This window comes from Cygnus atratus, chromosome Z (genome assembly GCF_013377495.2).
Source record: "Cygnus atratus isolate AKBS03 ecotype Queensland, Australia chromosome Z, CAtr_DNAZoo_HiC_assembly, whole genome shotgun sequence".
Classification (NCBI taxonomy): Eukaryota; Metazoa; Chordata; class Aves; order Anseriformes; family Anatidae; genus Cygnus; species Cygnus atratus.
In genome coordinates this window covers 8,382,339-8,404,386 of record NC_066396.1, presented here as the reverse complement: position 1 = coordinate 8,404,386, position 22,048 = coordinate 8,382,339, and the positions used below count along the sequence as shown (strand labels likewise).

Sequence of the window (22,048 nt, the reverse complement as noted above, 5' to 3'; positions counted from 1 at the left end):
TCCAGAGGCCGCTAAAATAAAAGAGATGGTTCCAGTGATTTAAGTGAGGTTTGGAGCAAAAGAAAGAAGGGGAGATGGAGGAAGAAAGAAACCCCCCTCAAAGCAAGAAGAGTGGTAAGGAGCTAACACTGACACCTTCACTCTTCTCTGTGGCAGGAAGAGCCTGTTCTTATTACAGGATGGCAGTGCTGCCTGCTGGAGCACCCTCCAGAAAGCTGGGAACTCCTTTGCCGGTCAGGGGGTGTTTTAAACCATATAAATAGCTCTGATCTCCTAAAAACGTCAGTGCTTGCAAATTATTTTAGCCCCCTCCCAGCTCCTAATCTCATCCAGATGAGATGGGTGTTAAATGTGGTGAGCCTCACGGGGCCTCACTTGGGCAACACATGGCTGTGGCACAGTCCTGTACCTGCTTTCCCCCAGCCACCTCCACGACTACTGATTTAGTTCCTAAACCCCCTTTGACCTGTGAAGAGGCATTACGGTGCCAGTTAGCTCCTTCTGCCTAGGGCGAGGCTGTGTAGCTCACGAGCAGCTACGCCTCTCATCCCATTTGGAGGCCATGAATCCCGTGGTGCGGAGGGAAGAGGTGTAGTGAAGAGGCCGGGGAGGCCGGCCAGCGAAGCCCGTCACATCCCACAGGTCTCTTCACTGTCCTGCCAGATGCCTGCGCAGCTATGGAGATGTGACTGGAGAAGAAAAGCAGCTCTGAAGAGTGCTCCAGCCCCCAAAGGCCGTCTTCGGCGCCAATATGATTCATACCCCCTGTCAGGCAGCCGGGCTGCCTGGATTTCTATTCTGGGACCCAGAAACGTGATTTATTAGTTCATTTATGGAACAAGGGGGGAGGAAGGGAACATGGTTCTGTGATTTTATTTTATATAGAAATTATTAAGGGGAATTATGTTAATACTGGGACACTGTCAGCCCAAAGGACATGAAATCAGCTGTCTTAGTGGCAGCTGTGGGGTGGGACAGTCCATGAACCCAAGTCCCCCTCTAGCCCTAACCTGCTGCCCAGAGGAAAACGAGCCTCAGCTATAAGGAATCACAGGATTTAGATAGAATAAGTGACTGCAAATTAACATCCCAGTATTAGGTGTCTTGTTGTTTCTTTCATACCAATGGCCAACACATGACTTTATAAATGGTGTTTAGGTAGCATATTCATAAAAATAATTCATTACTGGAAGGAGGGCCAGGCCTACTGCTGTTGAGCTATGAATGGACTTCTAATGTGATGTTATTTTTTAATAGAAGGAATGGATGTGTGGTGTCCATTCCCGAGTTAATTAAGCCAGTCTGTGTGTTACAGAAAGCCATTACTTGGAATGTATGCTTTTTTACAGAGCAGAAGGTCAACAGAGAAGAGAAAAAAGTGAGTCTGAGGTGCTATCTCCACTCTTTTCCATTAGCTCCTCCAGCATCACAGTGTAAAACGAAGCCTCAACCTTCTCCATTTGAGGAGATAGACTTGTGTTGGTGATAGCCCACTCCACCTCAGTGACCTCAAGCAAGTAAATTTAGGGCAAATTCAGCTGGGAGACATGGAGGGCACTTACATGCCAGAATCATCAACTTTCACCAGAGTTACCATTTGAAAATTCCCTCAGCCCCATCTTTCTGTATTCATGTAAAACATCGCTAATGACTTTCCAAGTTTCCTATTTAACCCACCAGCCTGAGGGGGTCAGCAACTCTATCCATGTGCTGACTGGCACAAGGTGGCTTTTATTAACTGAGGACTGGAAGCACTGCTGGAATCCAGATGAGACTAAATTTTGTTGGTTAATTAATATTCTGAATCATAGTCTGTTTAGTTGTTATCTACTTGTATTATGGATTTGTCTAAAGTTCTGTTTGTTACCTACATATTTTGAAGACACTCCTGGGAAGTGAGGTGGTGGACTGATGTCTTTAAGTTTGGCCTTGTTAATTCTACATTTTCCAGACTTTTAAGTATTAAAATGTAGATACCTAAGAACCCACTAGTAATTACTTCTCTGCTGGATCAGGAACAAGAATTGCTGTGACTGACTACAAACTGACTAAATCTACTAATTGTAAGACTTGCTCATTCTCAGACATTGTTTTTTTTTTCTTCTTCTTCTGTCTAGTGTCTGGGCCCTTAAGGGAACATTCAGATGACCTACTTGCAGCCATTTTTGGTGTCTATTCTAAATCATCAGTTACTTGAGACCAACAGATGTCCCTCTGAGTGGCAAGGGACATTAACTCTAAGAGAAGTGTAGATGATGATATTAGTAATGACACTGAAGTTTTATAGTTTGACCATCACTTTGATGTAATTCAGTCACATCAGCCCTGGCCTTGGTTGATAAGCTACTGAACGTAGAAACTATTCTGTAAGAGGTATGCATGGTGCTCAGTACAGAGCAATTCCATGCAGGGCTGATGATAGCCACATTTCTAATAGTAGCCATTGGTAAAAATCACCACAGAGTTGTTACGCAGAGGAAACCAAATAGAATCTCTACGAGGGTGAAGAGTTTGCTCTTGTTGAGGTGAGATACGCAAACATGAAGCTGTGGCTTCACACACCCCGCTCCCACATTTGCTTAAGTGACTAATTTGGTTGATTTCCTGAAGATGTGTTTTATTGGAAGCGTAATATGCTACAAGTTGTGAAGGAGTTGAACTCTCCCAACTTCATGGAAATGACAAACCCTCCTTCCAAGCACTAAAGGCTGCCATGAGCCCAGAGGGAGAATTGGATTGTGCAGCTGGATGTGTGTGTGTTTGAGAAGAAGGGAGGAGAGATGAGGAAAGTTTCTCCTATGAAAGAAATGATCCAATTTGAAGCAAGTCCCTCATGGGAAGAGCTGTGACAGAGGCTGCTCTGTTCCTGTTAATTTTCACAGTGCAGCTGTCAGCGGGTCTGTAAATAGTACTCCGCGAAGCCAACACTTCCTATCCACACATCAACCATTCAATTAACAGAAGAACAGAAGAAGGAAATAAAGTGCACCACAGCCTTCTATCACGGCTTTGATGTTTCCCAGCAATTTATGAAAGTGTACACAAATCTAATTACAAGCCCCACTGCTTCCCATTTACATGGAGCTCCTCAAGTTCAGAGCTGTTTATATAAAAATAATTGTTAAAAATACCTCCGCTGATCTACGGCATTGTGGCCCCCCACTCACCGGAGCCTCCATGCTGCTCCTCCCAGGGAGTTTCTGCCGACTCAGCACTTTGGTGCCAGCATGCACGCATAATAAAAGCTGCTTCCCTGCCGCTCTGCAAGTGAGACGCCTGGGCTACAACTTCATCATGCCCACGAAGGCCTATTTTCCTTCTTTCCTCCACCTGCTCAGTACTCCTTCTGCAGACTCTCACAGCTTTCTCTTCCCTCCCTAATCCACCTAAATATTCCTCTGCTGTGTTGACAGGGGGTGAGAACAGCTGCTCGGCCAGCTTCCGTAATGGGGCTGTGTCTGAAGTTAACTTCACAGTGCTTTGCAAAGCTTTAACTGCACTGTAGGAACGCAGAGCAATAATAATAGGAGTAATAAATATGAGCCGGGGTTGGTTTCTTTGATTGGAGACCTGAGCATCCAAACCCAGGATGGCAAATGGTGCCCCATTTCCTGTGAGTCAGAAAGAAGCCAACTCCACATAATGACAATGACACTTGTTTCCTGGGGCAATTTTTGATAATCTCATATTTAAGTCACTCTCACTTTGTAATTCATTAAGCTAGATTGCTTTTTTTTTTTTTTTAAACTTTTAATTTCACAATCTCTTACAGTATCAGAGGGTAGACTGAACATTTTATAGGGCAAGAAGAGAATCCCTTCACCTGACTGTTAATCATGCTTGGTTGGGAATTTCAGTGCCATGGGTGAACTTCCAAGGAATATGGTGGGTAGAGGGTGAAAGTCGACTTTGTTCATGGTGCTGTCACTGGTATTTGTAGATTAATAAAAAAAATAGTAAATATAGTAATTAGAGATCCAGTTGGTCTGTAGCCTAATAACACTGAATAAAAACTGCATGATTTCATAGAATTATACAATATCCTGAGTTGGAAGGGACCCAGAAGGATCATTGAGTCCAACTCTATCAAATCACCAATTTGATACAGGTGGCTACTGAGAAGACATCTGAAATCGTTTTTCCTATTAGTGCAGATAAGAGTTGCACAGAAGATGTGGAAACGGAAGTCCCCAAGTTGGCAAAGTTTGGGGTTGCAATTTTTTTTTTTTTTTTTTGAAGTTCAACGTAATTTGAATCTTCCTCTGTAAAGCAGACATCTGTTCAGTGCTTGTATCCAAGTCTCACATTTTCCTTTCTTTTCACAAAACCAAAGATTCCATATGAAAAGTAATTTTCATGGAAGATTTTCAGCCAGGCATACATAGACTTGGGATGCTATTTCCTGGATGCAGAAGAAATGTTGCAGTTTGACCAACCTGGTGCAGAAACTTTTACAGCTAAACAAAAAATTACTTGGTCTGCGTAATGAGGGAAGCCACCTTATAGCATTCTGGATGTCTTAACAGTTTAAAAAGACTAATGAATAAAAAGAGATATAGAATGAACATACTGTTGACAGTTGGAGTGTTAGGCAAGTTCAAAATACACCCAATGGATCAGGTATCAGAGGACTCTGACGAGGGGATGCCTGCTTCCTGAATCCCGCATTGCTTTAGTTGGGCAGCAAACACCCAGAATGGGATTCAGCTCCCCTTGCATTAGACATGAAGTTAGGTGTACACTCTAAGCTGCTTGCTCTTGGCACACTCAACGGGGAGGCAAATACCTCCAAAGCTGAGTCGGGTAATTTTAAGGTAGATGTCTGAGGTATTTGGGAGGACTCACACTCTGAAGTGAGGCCAAATTAAGAGCATCGACATCTGATTTGTAGATGGCTAATCTGGGATAAAGTTACCGAAGAACTTTATCTCCAGTAAGATTACTGTGGCAGTGGCAAGTGGAGCAGAAGGACTTCAGGTGGCAATGGTGTGTCACCAGGGAGCAAAGGCAATTGTAGACTCCAAGACATCTGCAGGAAGCAAGTGGTTTTGCTTTTGTTTTTAAGCAGTAAGGGTCCTTTTTCATTCTAAGTTGCACTTCAGGTGACTAACCACTATTTTGTGTCTGACAGACCATGGGAATCCAACACCTAGAATTAGCTAAAAAGCACACCTCTACTTGGGCTTTGATTTGACAGGTTTCAAGATCTATTTCTGTACAATATAATACCTCCAGAGGTATCTATTTCTCCCTATTGATTGTAATAGAAACTTAGATGACAAGCACTTAGACAACATGATCTCAGTTCCTAAACTTTTAGATGTCTTCAGTTAGGTGAGACAAGTCCCACCTCAGTTATTCAGTCTAATGCCATTGCAGAGATCTTCCTTATAATTAATGAAAGGAATTTCCATTATAATTTATTAAAGGGACAGACATGCCCAGAAGGTGATTTATATCATCCTTGCACAGATAGGTAATGGGAAGAATGTACAAATCTCTAGAAATCTCTCTCTCTCTCCATCCTTTGTGGGAAAACATTTGTAATAGATTACAAATTTTCAGGCTGTTAAAGCTAAATAAAATGAATTACATTCTTAATTCCTCCTTACCTTATCTGCTTCTGTGCAAAAAATGTAGGTAACAGTAGTTTTACCCCTTTCAGGAATTTCAGGAATTAATTCATAAGAACAAGAAATTCAGAGGTGGATGAGATAGTCAAAGAGATGTAACAGTAGTATAATATTTAACCCCATGTACTTTATGGGTAGCATAAAGGCTGCTGCAATTTTGGTATGAGTGATGAAGCATGGAGGAGAGTTTAATCTGCATGGGTGGATGGACAAGGCCGTATCTTAGATGTGTTGTGCAGGATGACCCCTCAACATTTGGCTGTTGCCCGGACGTGGAGAGAAAGAGAAAACCAAGCTGAAGATGATGCTTAGGTAGGAGCGTGACTGACAGGTAGGATGATAATGTTGTCCACAGTAATTGAGAATGGAGGCGGAGGAGAGAGGATTCAGGGTTTGGGAGGAAAAGTTTAAGAGCTCTGCTTTATGCATATTGAGCTTGATCTGACAGCTAGACATCCATCCACTAGGAGATGCTGGAAAGACAGGCCAAGATTTTAGTTTGGACAGGAGTCAGTCCTGCAGTAGAGAAGTTAGATCTGCAAGCTGTCACTATAGAAATAGTAGCTGAATTCATGTTGGTAGGTAAGGCTGCTAGGGACAAGGCTTGGATGAAGAAGTAAAGAGAATCAAGGGAAGAGACCTGTTTATGCCCGCAAATCTAAAGGTAATGGGAAAATCACTATTAAAAAATTATGTGCAAATGTACATGAAAATGATGATCTCTCACAAAGGAGGACATGAAGGTCAAGTAAACTCTATCCTAAAGCTGACAATTTTAAAAGGCCCCCAAAAAACACTCTTGGAGAGTGCTCTTAAATACAGAAAGAACTTCGGGCCTGCTCAGAAGTAAGGGATTTTGGGAAAGTTATTTTTCAAAGCAGTTGCTTTGTGTGAAAATTTGAAAGTTGTAGACATGCTTGGTAGGCCCTTTGGAGAAAAAAGAGCCTCACATGGAGAAGTGGACTTGTGACGGATGGCAGTCAGGCACCTGTCCAAGGAAAGGTTAATAAAAAAAACTTTCATAAAAGAAAGTTGCCTTTTGAAACTATTAGGCAACATATGTTGTGTGAACAGGAAGTCACAGTAGAGCAATAATCCTGACAGCTGTGGAGAAACAGGAGTCTGCCGCACGAACGAATGGCTCGAGACCTGACAAGAACGATGATGGATGCCCCGTTGGTAGTACACGAGGACAATGCAAGAGACATTTAAATTGGCTGAACCACAGGAACAACTTGGAGTTGGCATCGCAGCTGGACAAACGAGGCCAGTTCTAATGGTGAAAGAAATGGGAGGGGGAGCTGAAGAAAGATGGCAGCAACGCACCCCTCCTTTCCAAGGACGAGGGCTACATCGTCATCTCACCACGAGGTGGCTGCATTTCTCTGTGAACATCCAAGCCCTGAAACATGCAGTGCACCCTGAAGCACCATGAAAAGGAGAATTGGAACAGCGATCACTTGCAGAATTTGGCCCATTTCTTTCAAAGTGTCCGAAGCATTTTGAGGCCCTTTGGGAAAAGCAGTGTGTGCTCAACGTCTTGATCAAGCGGCAAGTCACTTGACAGGTCCTCACTAGTCTGCTGAGCCATGGTAACTGCCTGTGTGACTGCTCATAGCTCATGGGAGATACGAGGCACTGCCACATAATTTGGCTCAAAACTAAAACTAAGCTCATAATTTTCTCCTTGCATTTTCTGTGAACTAGCAGTATTTATATGGAGTACTGCTGAGGTTCAGCCAATTCATGGAAAGTTGTCAAGCCATGGACATTTGAATCTAGGATGTATCTAGTGAGGGTGAAAGTACAATGCTTTCTCAGATAACCAGAGATCTGGTTATTCAAGAACATTTACAAAACAGGTATTTGAGTCAAATAAGTCAACAAGAAAAATGGTCCCATAAAAATCTGACTGATGAAATGGGCAAATTCTTCATTATTTTGCAATCCTAAATTCAGTTGGCTTCAGCAGGATGAAACAAAAACTTGCTATGAAGTGGTAAAGAGAGGAATATTTTTTCTTATATAAAGTGTTGAAACTCTCTACATAAATAAAATAAATAACTCTCTAAATAAATAAAATGAACAAATTCTCTAAATAAATAAAATCTTCAACACTCCTTGTGTTTTGTCTGTTTTCTTCCCTGTCTTCATCTCAACGTCACCCAAGTTTCTAAGCTTTTTGGGTCTGGAACTGACTTTATTACACCTTTTAGTAGTACCACACCCTGTGGAACTGCAATTCCTGGTGTCAGTCTATAGACACTATCACTTTGGGTCAAAGTTTTAAAGACATTCAAATACATCTTCAGCCTTGCTCAGGAAAGATGTCCACAATATTTCACTGTGTGATGTTGTGTCATCAAGCCCAGCAAGTGGTTCTGTTAGAAGGAATCTCCTGTGAAGAGTCTCCCAGTCTTGACTGTAATAATTCAAAAAACGGAGATCCCACATTTTAAAAACCTCACTGGTAAACATTTACCATTTCCTAATCTGACTTGTCCGATCTTGAGTTCTAGAAAACAAGATCTTGATTATTTGCTACTACCAGAAACCTCTTCCTGTGACAAACTTTCCACTTTCACCCCTACACAGACCTAGAGCCAATCCGCCAGGCCCATTTTAAAATTATTTGGATAAACTTGTGAATTGAGACCAGAGGTTCTTATTAACAGGGAGGTTTTACAATCTTAAATATTGAATATTGAGATTCCCTGTGTCCCTTACAAGTCTTCAGCATGCTTCTTAGCCTTTCCTTATTTACACTGTGAATAATTAGTAATAAAAATAAAATACTATTATAATAAACCAAAACATATTGGACCAGATTGCCTTTCTGTGCTGATAATGGAACATCTTACATTCCTCCAGGTCTGCATGGTGGTGTACAAGTATCGTTTTGCATAGAAAACACATTTTGATTTTAATTTCCACTTCCCTGAACTATCAGCTTGGAAACGTTGTATTAGTCCAAGCAGAACGATACCTCAAACATTTCCTGGAAGATTCAGTAGTGTCTGACTGTCTTTCAAAAGCTGGATGTAAGGGACCACATTTATGCCCAGGTAGGCACTTTAGCAAAAGAAAGGCAGTGAGAGTGCACATCACGGTGTAATGTGTCTCTATCTTCTAGTGCTATCATGTGAGCATGCTGCTTTCTGCTCAATTTTGGCAAAAAGTTCTTTATCCTTCATATAGAAGAAAGGACTCTTTGGAGAGGGAAAACAAAAGCCTTTAGACATAAGTTTGTGCTTGATTCGTCCCTCTGAAACTTAAATGTTTAAGCTCATGGTGAATTTGACCCAATCTTTTTGGCCTCTGTGAACCATGTCTTTTTTTCAGTGCATCAGAACTGCTGTTGATGGAACACATCACCCCTTGGAGTTCTGTGCAGGTGTGATGAACTGACAGTGTCATCCTGGCCTTTCCTCTGATGAGTTAAACACCCCCGAGGTCCCACATGCCTAAGCCATCCTTCCCAGAAGATGAGTAGCAAAGCATAGATAAATAACCCCTCCTCCTCCATCAGGCCACAGAGCAGCAAAGTCAGGACTGATCTTCACGTGCCATGTTACAGAGCTACTCACCGGCATTGTCTGGCTGCCATGCAAGGCATTGATAGCCGCTTGGGCCTCCGCATGGGAAGAGTATTTCACAAATGCACACCCTAGAAGAGGAAAAAGAACATTAGAAAGGCTGCAGAGGTACCAACAACAGTCCATCTAGCTAAGTGTCCTGTCCTCAGAACTGGCAATAAAGAAACTAGCGGAGAAAGCATAGCAAACCAGTTATTCCTTCCCAAAGCCCAGCCATTAAACACATCTGCATCACAAAGTCCTATGCTACCTGCAGTGGGCACTGGTGGACCCAAACTTGGCAAGTACTTTTTGAATCCACTTATCTTCTGACCTCCATAGCTTCCCATGCCAGCGCTGTGCAATTTTATAATTTATTGCGTGAAGATGATTTTCCTTTTACTTGTATTAGACATAATGCTGAATGCTCCTCCTTCTGGTGTTATGGGAAAGAGCGAGGAGTTGTGTGAAAGTCAACAGAAAGCTGCATGTGCTTGTTACAAGCAACCACAGGCCAGCTGTAGAGAGGCATTCTGCCTGCTCCAAACACACAAGGAACTTGTCTCGTATCACTGCCTGGTACAGCTCCATTACACAGACTTCTCAATGCTTGTCCAGGCTCCAAACAGCTTTGGTCTGACAAAGCACCAAATACCTTCTAATATAAAAAAAAAAGTAAGGGCGGGACAGATCTACATATGATGACTGCCATCTTGCTACCACTGAAATCTGAATCAGTCTTTTACAGTGACTATTATATCACAATTTGCAGAGCCAGTGCCTCTATGGGTGCTTTCCTGCGGACATCAGAGACATGCAGGCAGTGCTTCTCTGGCCTGCACTACCACGTGAGGAATTTCACACTGCCTGAACTCTTACATAAGGTTTTAGGTCACAGAGGTGCATTTATGAATATGTGCTACAGTGCAGAAATGATCAACACTTCAAAGGGTCACATGCACCACTAGAGTGGGGGAAAGTATTGCTAACACTCTTAGCTACAAGCAAACTGACTCAGAGAGAAGAAGAGTAATTTCCATATGCTAAGGCGGTTTTTGGAACAGATTGGAAGAGATCTGAGAAGTTCTGGCTTCTATCCCCTTCTATTACTACTAAAGACTTTTGAGCTTTTAATCAATTTGCAAAGCCCCAGTTGTTTCCCTGGAGGGGCGCAGATCACTGCACAAGGTATGCCAGCCCTAACAATAGGGCAGCTGTCCTTTATTCCCTTTGTAGCATCTTCAGAAGGTCAGCACACCCTCACAGATCCATACAGTGCATGGTGGAAACTGCAGTGCTAAAACACCTCACTTGCAAACTACAAGAATGAGCTGCAAAAGTCCCTATAATCATCACTACAGGCTGGCAGAGGTGGGATCAAAGAAAACAATAGTAGCCCCTTCTAAAAAAAACACACACATGCAAAAGTAGCTTGCAGTTAGGAGCCCCTCACTTTGCATTCCTCCTTACCATTGTGCTAAGACTGTGTTTCAGGAAGAGCATAGCAATTGTTGCTAATAGTTGGATCTAATTTATAAGGAGCTGAGAGGAGACAATCATGAGAAAATGAGATAGATAAACTTCAGCTGGAAACAATACAGATCAATTATGACATAATCGCAGCCCAGCATTCCCGGGCTCCTGAGATACTGCACCTTCCTCTTCATTAATCAGAGATAATCCAGAATTAGGGTGTTTAATTATTTGCAGAGATTCTTTTGTACTTTATGCCTCTAAAAAGAAGATGCTGATTAGCAAATATACAAAAGCTTTCCAGCTTCAGTCACCCATTGTATTTAGAGCAGGATTTTTGGCTTCAGCATTGCTGTCATGTTGAGGTCTCCTCAGGTGAAATTTACCCCTGTGCTGAGGAACCTGATGGATGAACAGAGCTGGATAAAGATGGGAATGAAGGGAGCAGGAGGAGTTTATCTTGTTTAATACCTGAGATGCTAATGAGACCCCTCCATTGCTTCTGTTAGGTTTTCAGGTAGAAAGAAAAGTGGTAACTCAGCTTTCACCTGTGTATGGTGGCAAGGCAGTAGCAGAGAGCCTAACATTTTGATCCTTTATTTGTGTGTTCAGTGGGATGGCTTCTGAACACAACACCAAATGTGTACATAATCTTTCTGCCCCTTGTCACCAGAATTGAGGTGATCTCCAGGATCTCATGAGCCGAGGACACGAGTCATACCAGTCTTCAAAATAACTGTGTCCCTATGACAGGAGCAGCTCTGGAGTTTGAAGGGATTTTGACACACAGAGAGGTATATAACCTGTGCTGAACAGAGAGATACATGTGCTCATACGTTTTTTTCTTTCCTTATTTCAGGATTATAGAACTGGAAGGGCTGCTTTGACTGTCTTGTCAGCTCTCCTGCAAGAACGGAGGAGAGTGCAGAGTCAGAGCCTAAGGTTATGACTGCAGAGGGTGTTAGACTCCTATTGAGGGACTTCTGGTGTTGTGGGAGATCTTTATTTTCTGAGTTACTGAAGTAGACAACTGCTGAATTAAAAACAAACAAAACAACACCAAGAAGCTGTCCAGGCAGCTGCAATCCTGTGGGTCCTGCTGGATTACTAAACTGGATTGCATCTCACTGTGGCTTCCTCACCTGAGTACTCCTGCACTTGTGGATGCACATGGGTGAGCTTCACCCAGAGAGATACAGGCAGGCTCATTCCTCTCTCATATCTTCCAGGACAAACAGACTCTGCACTTCCCTTAAGGCAGAAAAATGTTCTGGCCCCAGCTCTCCTGCCACCCAGTTGCATGCTCCAGTACCTGTTGTGTTTGACCCTGGGTGACTCGTGCAGGAGATGGAGCCTGCATGGAGGACATGGATCCGGACATCCACTTCAGGAAAGGCTCAGATGCCTTTCTGGCTATGACTGGGCTGTGGTGTTATTCACTGGGAAGCTGGGACCTACCTCCTCCCAGCATTGCTTTCATTGAGGTATCTTGGAAGCTCACTCATCACATGATGCCTGGTGAGGCTTCATGTAATGGGTTTGCTAGGATTGAAGTCTATGCACTTAGTTAATCTGTCTAAAACTCAATTTAGGTGGAATTTATGCCTTATGGGTTTTACCCAAAATAAGTAGCTCACAAGCAGTATGTGTCATGTTGGTTTCTAGCAGATGGAAAACATTACAGACTGGGAATAAGTTTGTGGGAGTTGTGGCTCGCCTGACTGTCTCCTAAGATAAGGGCACTACCCTTAAGTTTTCTGCGGGATTGAATGCTTTGTGTGTGTGTATGTATCTGTGTGTGTGGAAATTGGGAGCTTCACATTCTCAGTAAATAGCACCTGCAAATGGAAGCTGGTAATATTAACTCCGTCAAGGCTCAGTATTGATCCTGAACATCTCACTGAAATGCAAGCCTGAGACTGCAGCCTGCTAGCACTAATAATTAAACTGGTTAGCAATATGGAGCTGCCACTCAGATTCAGATTTATAATGAAATTGTTTAAGAAAAAAAAGAGAGAGAGCAAGAATGAATACAAGTTTGGGGGTTGGATCTCCTTTGGAATCTGTTTCCTACAGATCTCAGGCATTATTGCCTTTATTATTACTCTGTTTAGCTCCTTTGTCATAGATTTTGTTCTGTACAATTCCAGGTGGAGGCAGATAGAATTTTTTTTTTTTTTTTTTTGCTTTTCCCCAATTTACTGATTCGTTCACTGAAGGGAGTGTTGAACTGCCTGCCATTTATGATGGTTGAAATTCTTCTTGGTGAATCAAACCTTTGGGTGTTATGAAACTAAAGTAGCCATAAAATCAAAGGAAGTTGCCCACAGTTTATTTTCAGCCATTTTTATCAGGAAGGCTGAGCTTCGCTGACGTACATCAAAATACTGCCCTATAATGCCAGAGTGAAATTTTTCTTGGCTAACAGTGATTTTACAGAATAGCAATATCTTTCTTCAGTGTATCACTGTGATTTGGATTTTTCACCTCCCTGTTGCAAAAATATGCTGGCTGTTGTTGTCACATGTCAAAATATCCAGTGAGATATGAACTGCATCAGCAAGACTGGTCTCTTCCCTGGTACTGCACATTCCAGCACAGTTTATGATGTATTATATGCAGATCAATATTTAATGGACACATTATACTGTCAAGAGAAGAGGGCTTCCTATTCAAATTGAAGTTACTTTGTCTGGAAAGTGACGGGGGGAAAAAAAAACGACCTTTATGTTCAACAGAGAAGTCTCATTCTTCTACCTGGACTCTAGAAAAGGTTTTCTTGTGCTATCCAGGTAATGAGGGATGCCAAAAAGTGGCAGAAGGAGGTAAGACAACTAGTTTTGCAATTAAGCATTGACACATTTCAAGCAGCAAATTCCTATTTACATAGGTATCCTCTATCCTTGAAATAATTTACATAGGATCCTGTATCCTTGAAATAATGGTCACTGGTTGGTGCATAACTATGCAAGACCCACCTAAAGAAGAGGAGGACCTGGGGCTGGTGGGTGAGAAATAAGCAGAGGCCACGGTGGAGCCGGTGAGTAAGGATGTAAAACAGAAAAATACGGTTTTGTTTAAGGAAAGAATGAGTCTGCTCAGTGGGGAAAGAAACTCCCAACTTTCCTAGGGCTGGTGGGGAGAGCACACCTTCAGAAAATGTAAAGGTTTGCATTCAGAGGGGAGAGTCTGTCCTGTAAGCAAACAGCAATAGGCAGCAGTTTGCACGTGGCCAGACACAGCTTGTTGTGGAGGGGGATGTTTTTAGGTGCAATCAGCTCTTTGTTCTCATGCACAAGCAGACAACAACCAGCAAAGAAATGGCCTCCCCTGGCAAATGTGACCCTTCCTAATGTATGAGATGCTGTCCTGGCAGCCACTTAGTGACTTTGTTGTGCCAGGAAATAATATATACACCAAGACTGGGTCTAGCTTGGAGCTAAAGCCACAGTGTGCCATAAGCCATTGTCTTACCTTTGCTGTTGCCATCGGGTCCCCGAAGGATTGTGCACTCCTCGATGTTGCCAAATGCCTCGAATAGCCTGCGCACGTCATCTTCTGACTGCTGCTTATTGAGCATGCCCACAAAGAGTTTTCTGTCTTCTGGAACAAAATAAAGAGATGCTTACCATATTTCGGGAGGGATGCAAAAGCCAAGATAGCTCAGTATCACATGCAGAAGAAACAGTGATTTCATTGAGGTGACATATTTCAGAAGCTGCTAGTCATTTCAGGTGCCTTGCTCAAAACACCTTAATAACATCTGACTTTCAGTGAGTACTTGAAAATAATTTGACAATTTCAAAGAAGAAGGAAAAAAAACTCCCAAACCCCAGAAACATCTAAAATGTTTTAACTGCTTCTCAAAATCTAGGCATTGAAGTCTTCCAAATCAGCTTTTTCTGATCAATTTTTGCAGTCAGCTTGCAGTAACTGAAATGACAACATTGCTCAGACTGCCACCCAAGTGAAATGTGGATAAAGATAGCATACATAAATAAAGTCCAACTGAAAAACAACATAAATTAGTAGCCCTCGCAATACTAAATAAGTCGCAGGAAAAAAAAATGTTCAACATAAGCTGTTTTGAATCAGGATATAGCTGAAGCCACAGCCAGTAAATTGAGATTTGTTGTTCATACCCACTCACAGACACATACCTACCAGTTTGGATGCATTTATATATATATGTGTACATATAAAGTTAATTTGAAATAAACCCAAAGTTTTTGAAACATATATTGTTTCTTGAAACATAAAGTTAACTTATATGAATGCTAATATCTGAGGTTGCTCAAGAAGATGCTGTTTCATGTCAAAGCAGGATGTGGTCTGCTGACAGATACCTTTTTTTGAATGAAGAAGACTATTTATACTTGGACTTATACCAAGTATGGAGAGCGTCAGTCCAGAACAAAACACCTTGAGAAAATGTTTGTGAAAACAGACCAAACCAATGGCTACTGAGTTGGTAAAAAGGTCTCAGGAGGCTCTGAGGGATGCCTATAAATCAGGTTTATATTTAGAGACTACTACCACTACTCCATGAATGAAAAAAAAAAGAGAGGAAATTTACATAGTTTACATCTTGTATGTAAACAGGCCATTTGCACATGATTCATAAATGTCTTATTTATCATTCATTAAACACTATGTAAATGGGTGAACCAAGATTTTTTTTTTTCAGAGCAGTTTACAGAGCAGATGTAACCAATTTGAATAAATATATGTAAATAAATAAATAAATACTTTGAATTTTTATTTATTTATTTTTAATGCACATATTAACCTAAAGCTGAACAAAACATTGGTTTGCAACAAATCTTTTCTGGCTGACTAATTGGGTGATTTATGTCACTTTCATTCACTGAGAAATCATTGGTGTAGACAATCTGTTCTGCTTCAACCAGTGTTTGATCAAAATTCCCCTCTCCAAGATGCACCTGCAAATTGGCGAATTACTCTATAGCCTTGTATGAGGATAATTTTTCATGCAGTTGATATCTACTGAGGATATTAGGAGCTTTCAGTCCTGCATTGGAGTTATCCACGTGAACCAAGAGTGCACTGACCACAGAAAACAAAGAGTTATGTTGCTTTCAGTTAGGCTGCTGAAATGGCAGGAAAAATAGGTTGAGGAGGGTATGTGTGCTTTTCTGATAGGAGAGAAAAAACATGAATAACCTTCTGATAGACATGTTAAAAGCAAGAAATATGCCTACTTTACGTTGGCATTGATTAGGCAAAGAGATTCTTTGAGGTCACAGAATCACAGAATCACAGAATTGAAGGGGTTGGAAGGGACCTTGAAAGATCATCGGGTCCAACCCCCCTGCCAAAGCAGGTTCCTTAGAGCAACCTGCCCAGGTAGGCGTCCAGACGGGCCTTGAATATCTCCAGAGAAGAAGACTCCACAAGCTCCCTGGGCAGCCTGTTCCAGTGCTCCGTCACCCTCACTGTGAAGAAATTATTTCTCATATTGGTGCGGAACTTCCTGTGCTCCGTCTTATGGCCATTACCCCTTGTCCTGTCCCCACAAACCACTGAAAAGAGGTTGGCCAAATCCCTCTGTCTCCCACACCTCAGGTATTTATACACATTGATGAGATCCCCTCTCAGTCTTCTTTCCTCCAGGCTGAACAGACCCAGGTCTCTCAGCCTCTCCTCATAGGGGAGATGCTCCAGGCCCTGTATTTGCTGGCAACAAAAAGTTGAGGCTTTAATGATGCACAAAGCCCTGACTAGCCCTGTGTATGTTGTCCCCACCTCAAGCTAAGCTGCTTTGGATATTGTAAAGGTTCGTTTTCAGGATGGTTTTCGTTCCTGGCTTCATCCAGGAGGTAAAAATGGCATTGGTGATTAGGCTCAGTGAATGGGCTGTGAACCCCAAGGAACTACATCAGGGGAACCCGTATAATCACAAGATGTTTTTCCCCAAAACGTGCTTGTCAGTGCTTTGCCCAGTATTTTCAGAAATTATTTGAGTAATTTCAATCCAGTAAAGGCAAAGAATGAATTAAATAGTCAAAATGCTCCCTACAGACCATATCCCTGAGGGCCTGAAGGACCTCCTTGGCTTTCCTTGGCCTATGATGGACCAATGACATTTCTCAGTCAAGTAATCAAATGATGGGGAGCCAGGTGGGAATTCAGCTTTAGAAACATCTCTTCTGCATGACCTAACTACCATTTTCAGGGAACACTTTGTAGGTTCCAGCAGAAATCACTTTACTTGATGGCTAAGCTGATGTGCAAAAGAGACTCTCAGAGGTGAGGTATAAAGTGTCAACTGAAGCTGAATGTGTGCTGTGCGGTATCTTTTAGGCTAGGGAAAGACAAAGCCTTGGAGAAAGAGCTGAGTCCAAACTCCAAGGGTTGTCCAGATACCTGAGAAAAACTCACCTGTGAAGTGAGAACAGCTGTCCTGGAAAATGGGAGCAGAGGGGTGTGAGTGAGCTGGGAACACCACTGGCAAGGGGTTTGCCGAGGGAGTTTGTGTCTAGTAAATACTTCCCGCACAGAGGAAGTGTCTATTATATTGTACGCTATACAGTTTCCCCTGTTTGAAATAAGCTGCATCAGCAAAAGCACTCCTATAGCTCTGCAACTTTATTTTCACCAGACTTTTTGCTAATATATATGTATCATTAAAAAAAATCACATCCCTCCTCTGTCAGCAAAACTCTCTAGTGTGGAACTGGCCTGAAACTGCCTTGTCTGGTTTAGTTTATGCAAAGCTTAAACCAGGTATGTTAGGAAACGCTTAATTTTATATTTCATTTTATTTTATTTTACTCCCCTTTTCTGTATATCTGCAGGACACTGGGAGGGGTGACGCCAGTCCCTGGAGCTGGCTGTCAGGAGAAGCGGTGCTTTGTGAGCTGCCCACAAGGTGGCCATCAGACCACCAGGAACAGGCTCCGATGAGGGCGAGGACTACCTTCCCCAGCGGCTGCTGGCCCAGCTGCTGCAGGGCAGGTGGCCCAAAGGGGTCCCCCGAAGTGTCCAGCACCGCCCGGACACCACCTCCAGCCCCATCTCCAGATCAGCGCCCTCTCTCCCTCCCAAAAAAAACGTGCCTTGGGCCATCGGGGGAATCATTTGTCACATCTGCCACCGCAGAAATCTACACGATCACACACTCGACTGATAAAAAATGAGTCAGTTTAACATGCTTTTTTTCTTGGAGAGGTTCTTCTTACAAAATACTGCGTTTACCTTTCACATCCCAGCCCTGCCAGGGCGCTTGGCAGCGCGTTTTAACAGCACCCCTTGCATGGCCAGGGTGGGAAAAGAGAAGGAGGAGGCCAGCAGCTGGGCCAATTCATCATGGTCCCAATCTTGGCTAATGAGTTTACCCCCTTAATGTGCTCCTGTGAGCCTCTCACACCCTGAGTGCCACTCTGCCAGGGTCCAAGACAAAAAGTGTCATGGAAGAAATCTAGCTAGCCTCTCTCTAGGGGCAGCCCTTTCCAGCAGCAGTCTGGAGGCTCAGTGGGGTGTTCATGTAAGCCTCTTCTCCCTATATATTTGTTTTCTTTCATTGGTGTTAACCCCATTATCAGTCTTTCCCAACAACCTGAGTCCATCATGCTTAGTTGGCCAAGGGAAATAACCATGGATGGTTATTTCTCTGTGCTGTCTTGCCCAGAAGAGCGAAAGAGACCCTCACCATGAGTGACCTGAGGCACTCCCATAATGTTGGAAACTAAATTCATCTCAAGTCTGCCCCTTTTTGCCATAAAAAACCCACAGTGACCAGAGGATCCAGCACCCCATGTTCCTCCCAGGGAGGAAAGGGAGAGAAAGGCTTCAGCAGTTGCAAGATTTCAGAGGTGTCCCCTTGGTGACATTTCCAATATTCCCCCAAAACTAGACTATGCCTTTTCCTGGCCACTCTGCCAGCCACAGTGGCTTGCTCAAATCAGGACAAACTGGCTGCAAGGTGCAGTGGTGAAGAAATGTAACTTGTCAGATAAATATACACTCTCTATAAATCTCCCCAGCCGTGTTTATACAAAGCCTCGGCACCTTCTCCAGTGCAAATAGGGGTTAAATTATTCCCTGTTCTATTTGTATTTAAATGTTATGTTTTTATGATAAGCGTAAGGCAGAGGTGTCAGACAGGCCCAGGCGAAGGAGACGGCACGCGTGAAAGGTGAAATAATAGAGCACTGCAAACCAAGTGCCGGGAGGAGATGGGAAGGGGGGACACGGGAGCGAGGGGGAGAAGGGGGAGGACGGGCACTAATTAAAGAGACAGAAGGGACAATGAGATGCAGGATGTTTGACCCTCTGCGGAGCAAAAGGACAAGAGCAAGAATCACAGCAATTGTGGAGGGACTGGGGGAAAATTAGGGTCACTCTCAGAGAGACATGACACAGGTTTGTGTTTATCCAGATAGCTCTCGCTAATGTATGTGTGCGCGTGGGGGTACATTTAGATAAGAATATATAAATACACTTGTGTTCTCATATTCCTCATGCAAAACAAAGAGGTTGAATCCCTGTATCAGGAAAGCATAAGCCGGCTTTACCATCTAGAACATCACATCCAAGGCCTTGGAAATAAAGAGGGACAGATCCACCACCTTCGTGGCCCAGGCTAATAAGGAGGGCGAACCAGAAGATCACTACGGTCCCTTCCAACCATCAAACCTCTCATTCTAAAACCTACGAGCATCCCTATTTTATTGTGAGTTCATTGCTAGGGCATCACAGATGGATGGTGCATGTGCTTCTCCATGCAAGAGCAAACCTCACATTTGTGTATTTCTGTATGGGAACACTCGTCTTCTGTCGGAGCATGGTATTCACCAGAGCAGTTCTCTAACATTACTCAATGCCTTTGGCTTTCTAAGCATCAGGACCAGGTTGCTGTATGGCTTCATTTCAGAAAGCAGATGCTAATTAATTCCATTATTTGTATAGCTAATAATTATTTGTCCCTGCTGCTGTTTCCCTCCTCCCCAAACACTGCTTGCACACACAGTGAGGGACCAGCTGCAGAGCCTTGGCCCTGGCACTGGGAAGGCCTTTAGGCTCATCTCCTTGGCACCATGAATGAGCAAAGGAGCAGCCCAGAGATGTTTGCCATGCAGGTGTGGGTAAGAAGAAAATGCCAGTACACGGGACTGAGGGGCACATCGACCACAGAGGAAGCAAGAGGCAGAGTGGGTCTTCCTTGCCTGATTTCCTGACCAGTCCATCGGTAGAAATGGGAGAGACCATGGCACTAAGGGTGTGCACCAGGGAGGGAGATGGACCAGGGAGACATACACTAGGGTCAGGGATGTGCCAAATCCACAGAGGAGCTATAAACATGGGGTATTTCAGACAATTGCGGTATCCAAAGAAGGAGCTAAAGAGCAGAGGGGTGAGCTGTGAGCCCCTGAACGTTATCAAAGTTTGGGTTGAAGTCCAGCTGTGAACTCCAGGCTGCAGGCTCAAACAGCTGGAGTGCCCCGCCGCTCCCCTCACCCCGTGCTAATCAGGCAGATCAATAGGCTGAAAGCAGGGCATTTCCTGGGGCCTGGGCTGCACACTCCTACTGCCATTTTCACAGCAGTCCTACAGCTCCGTGATGATGATTACAGCCCTTTCCACAGGGGAAGCGATTACGAATTCTGTTGTAGCTAATTGTAAATTAGCTAATTATCTTCTCCATGGTACCTTGCTGGAAAATACATGAACCTTGTAAAATGGAGGTGTTTCAAAAATTAGGATGGGGGAAAAAAAAAAAAACAACAACAACCAAAAACCCAACCCACACTGGGAACAATAAAAACCTACTGCTACCTAACTCTGAACAATAGCAACCCAATCCTCCTTCCACCCGCATGGGCGCCTATTTCCCCCCTTCTCACTCCCCCTCTCTACATCCAACAACACCCACAAGGGGCTAATTCTGCTGCAGGCTTTAAAATGTTTGCTGAGTTCACCTGTTCCTCGCAGCTGGGTGTTGTGGGGCATCCCTAATCACATCTTAGCAGGAGTGATTTCTTTGTGCTGATCTCTTCCCCTCCTCCCTCCCTGGTTCGGTTTTACTTAACAGATTCTTTATATCCCATACGTTAGCAGATATGATTGCACAGCTGCCGGTCTCCAACTGCTGGAGACAGAGGCTTTGAGACACCCGGGCTAGAGAGAATAACAGCTAATCTGAACAGCTGTGTGATGGGGACAAGCGCAAATGAGTATAAGCCCAGGTGTGGGAGTATAATTCTCTTGCACAAAGAAGGAAGCTTCATCCCACAGGTGTGTTACTCTCCACTGTTACATCTGAAAAACTTAGTTTGAAGGATTTCTCTTGTTTAATTGCTTGGCTGCACTCTGGGCCTTGACTTGGATGTGGATCCTGCACACAAAGTGGAAGAACAGCTGTACAAGAGATGGTGTGTCTGACTCAGAGCGCTGCCTCTGACCATGGCCAACTGCAGATGTCTAGGAAAGAGCAAGAGAACAAGGTAAGCAATTTTGTTAATCTCCCCAGATATTCTCCAGGCTTCAGCGCTCTGCAGTTTAGGGGCTTCCAGTGTCTAAAGTGGTATTTTTGTATACAACAGCTCTCAAAGTGTCTTTCTTCGATGTAACTATTCACTGGGATTTGAACCCATGCAGACTATAAGCATCCGGCGCATCCCGCAGCAAGATGTTCTGCAGCTTATTCATGCATTGTGTTACAAACAAACCCCTTCCTTTTGTTTATGTTGAGCATGCTGCTAACTGGTTTCCACTGACAGGCTCTGCATCTTGTTTTGGGAGAGAGTGGAAATCACTCCTGATTCAGTTATGGAAGAGTGGACCCAAGAGGATATGCAAGAGCTTCGCCAAAGTTTCTGTCTGCACATTTTCAACTGGTATTTGGGACTCCTGGGTCCCATCTCAAGCTGTGATATGGATATTATGGAAAGCAAAATTACTTTTCCCTTAATGTGATTTGTTATTCCTGGCACTAGCAGGATGGAAGACCATGTAGTTACTGTTACAAAAGACTTACAATACATCTCTGCCAAGGACAAGGGCCTCAGTGGAAACGTGGTATATAATAATCACCCAGGGAAAAAGGCAGCCTCAGTTTCCCCATCTGTAAAAAGAATAGATGGGTGTTTCCACCAGGCATAACTGGGTGTTGTTGAGGTTCTTCAGTGTTTGCCAATAGCCACAAATGCAAGCAGTTCTGGCAATAACACTGAATGGCATCTAGCCAACTGGTGGTCAGATCTCTGGCTGAACCCGCTGGTGGTCTCTCTCAGATTTAGGTGGCTGAAGCTTCTCCCAGCTCCATGGTGAGGGTAAATCAAGGCAAGGCTCATTTCTGAATGGAAAGCCTTGCTTCTGCAAAGGACAATGACCATGCATCTTGGA

General features: G+C 43.4%; 1 protein-coding gene across 47 annotated transcripts in view; it reads right to left on the bottom strand.

The window, feature by feature from the left end:
• CELF4 (CUGBP Elav-like family member 4) overlaps positions 1–22,048 on the bottom strand; it is a 676,700-nt gene that overhangs the window by 64,287 nt on the left and 590,365 nt on the right. For 24 of the 47 annotated variants that reach the window (XM_035566000.1, XM_035565962.1, XM_035565983.1 and 21 more), the window contains 2 exons: positions 14,156–14,284; positions 9,221–9,300 (listed from right to left, as the gene is read on the bottom strand). In XM_035566000.1, coding sequence (XP_035421893.1) covers positions 9,221–9,300; positions 14,156–14,284 — 209 coding nt within the window. The remainder of the gene's footprint in view (positions 1–9,220; positions 9,301–14,155; positions 14,285–22,048) is intronic. The other 23 variants (XM_035565952.1, XM_035565963.1, XM_035565985.1 and 20 more) reach the window with 1 other exon arrangement.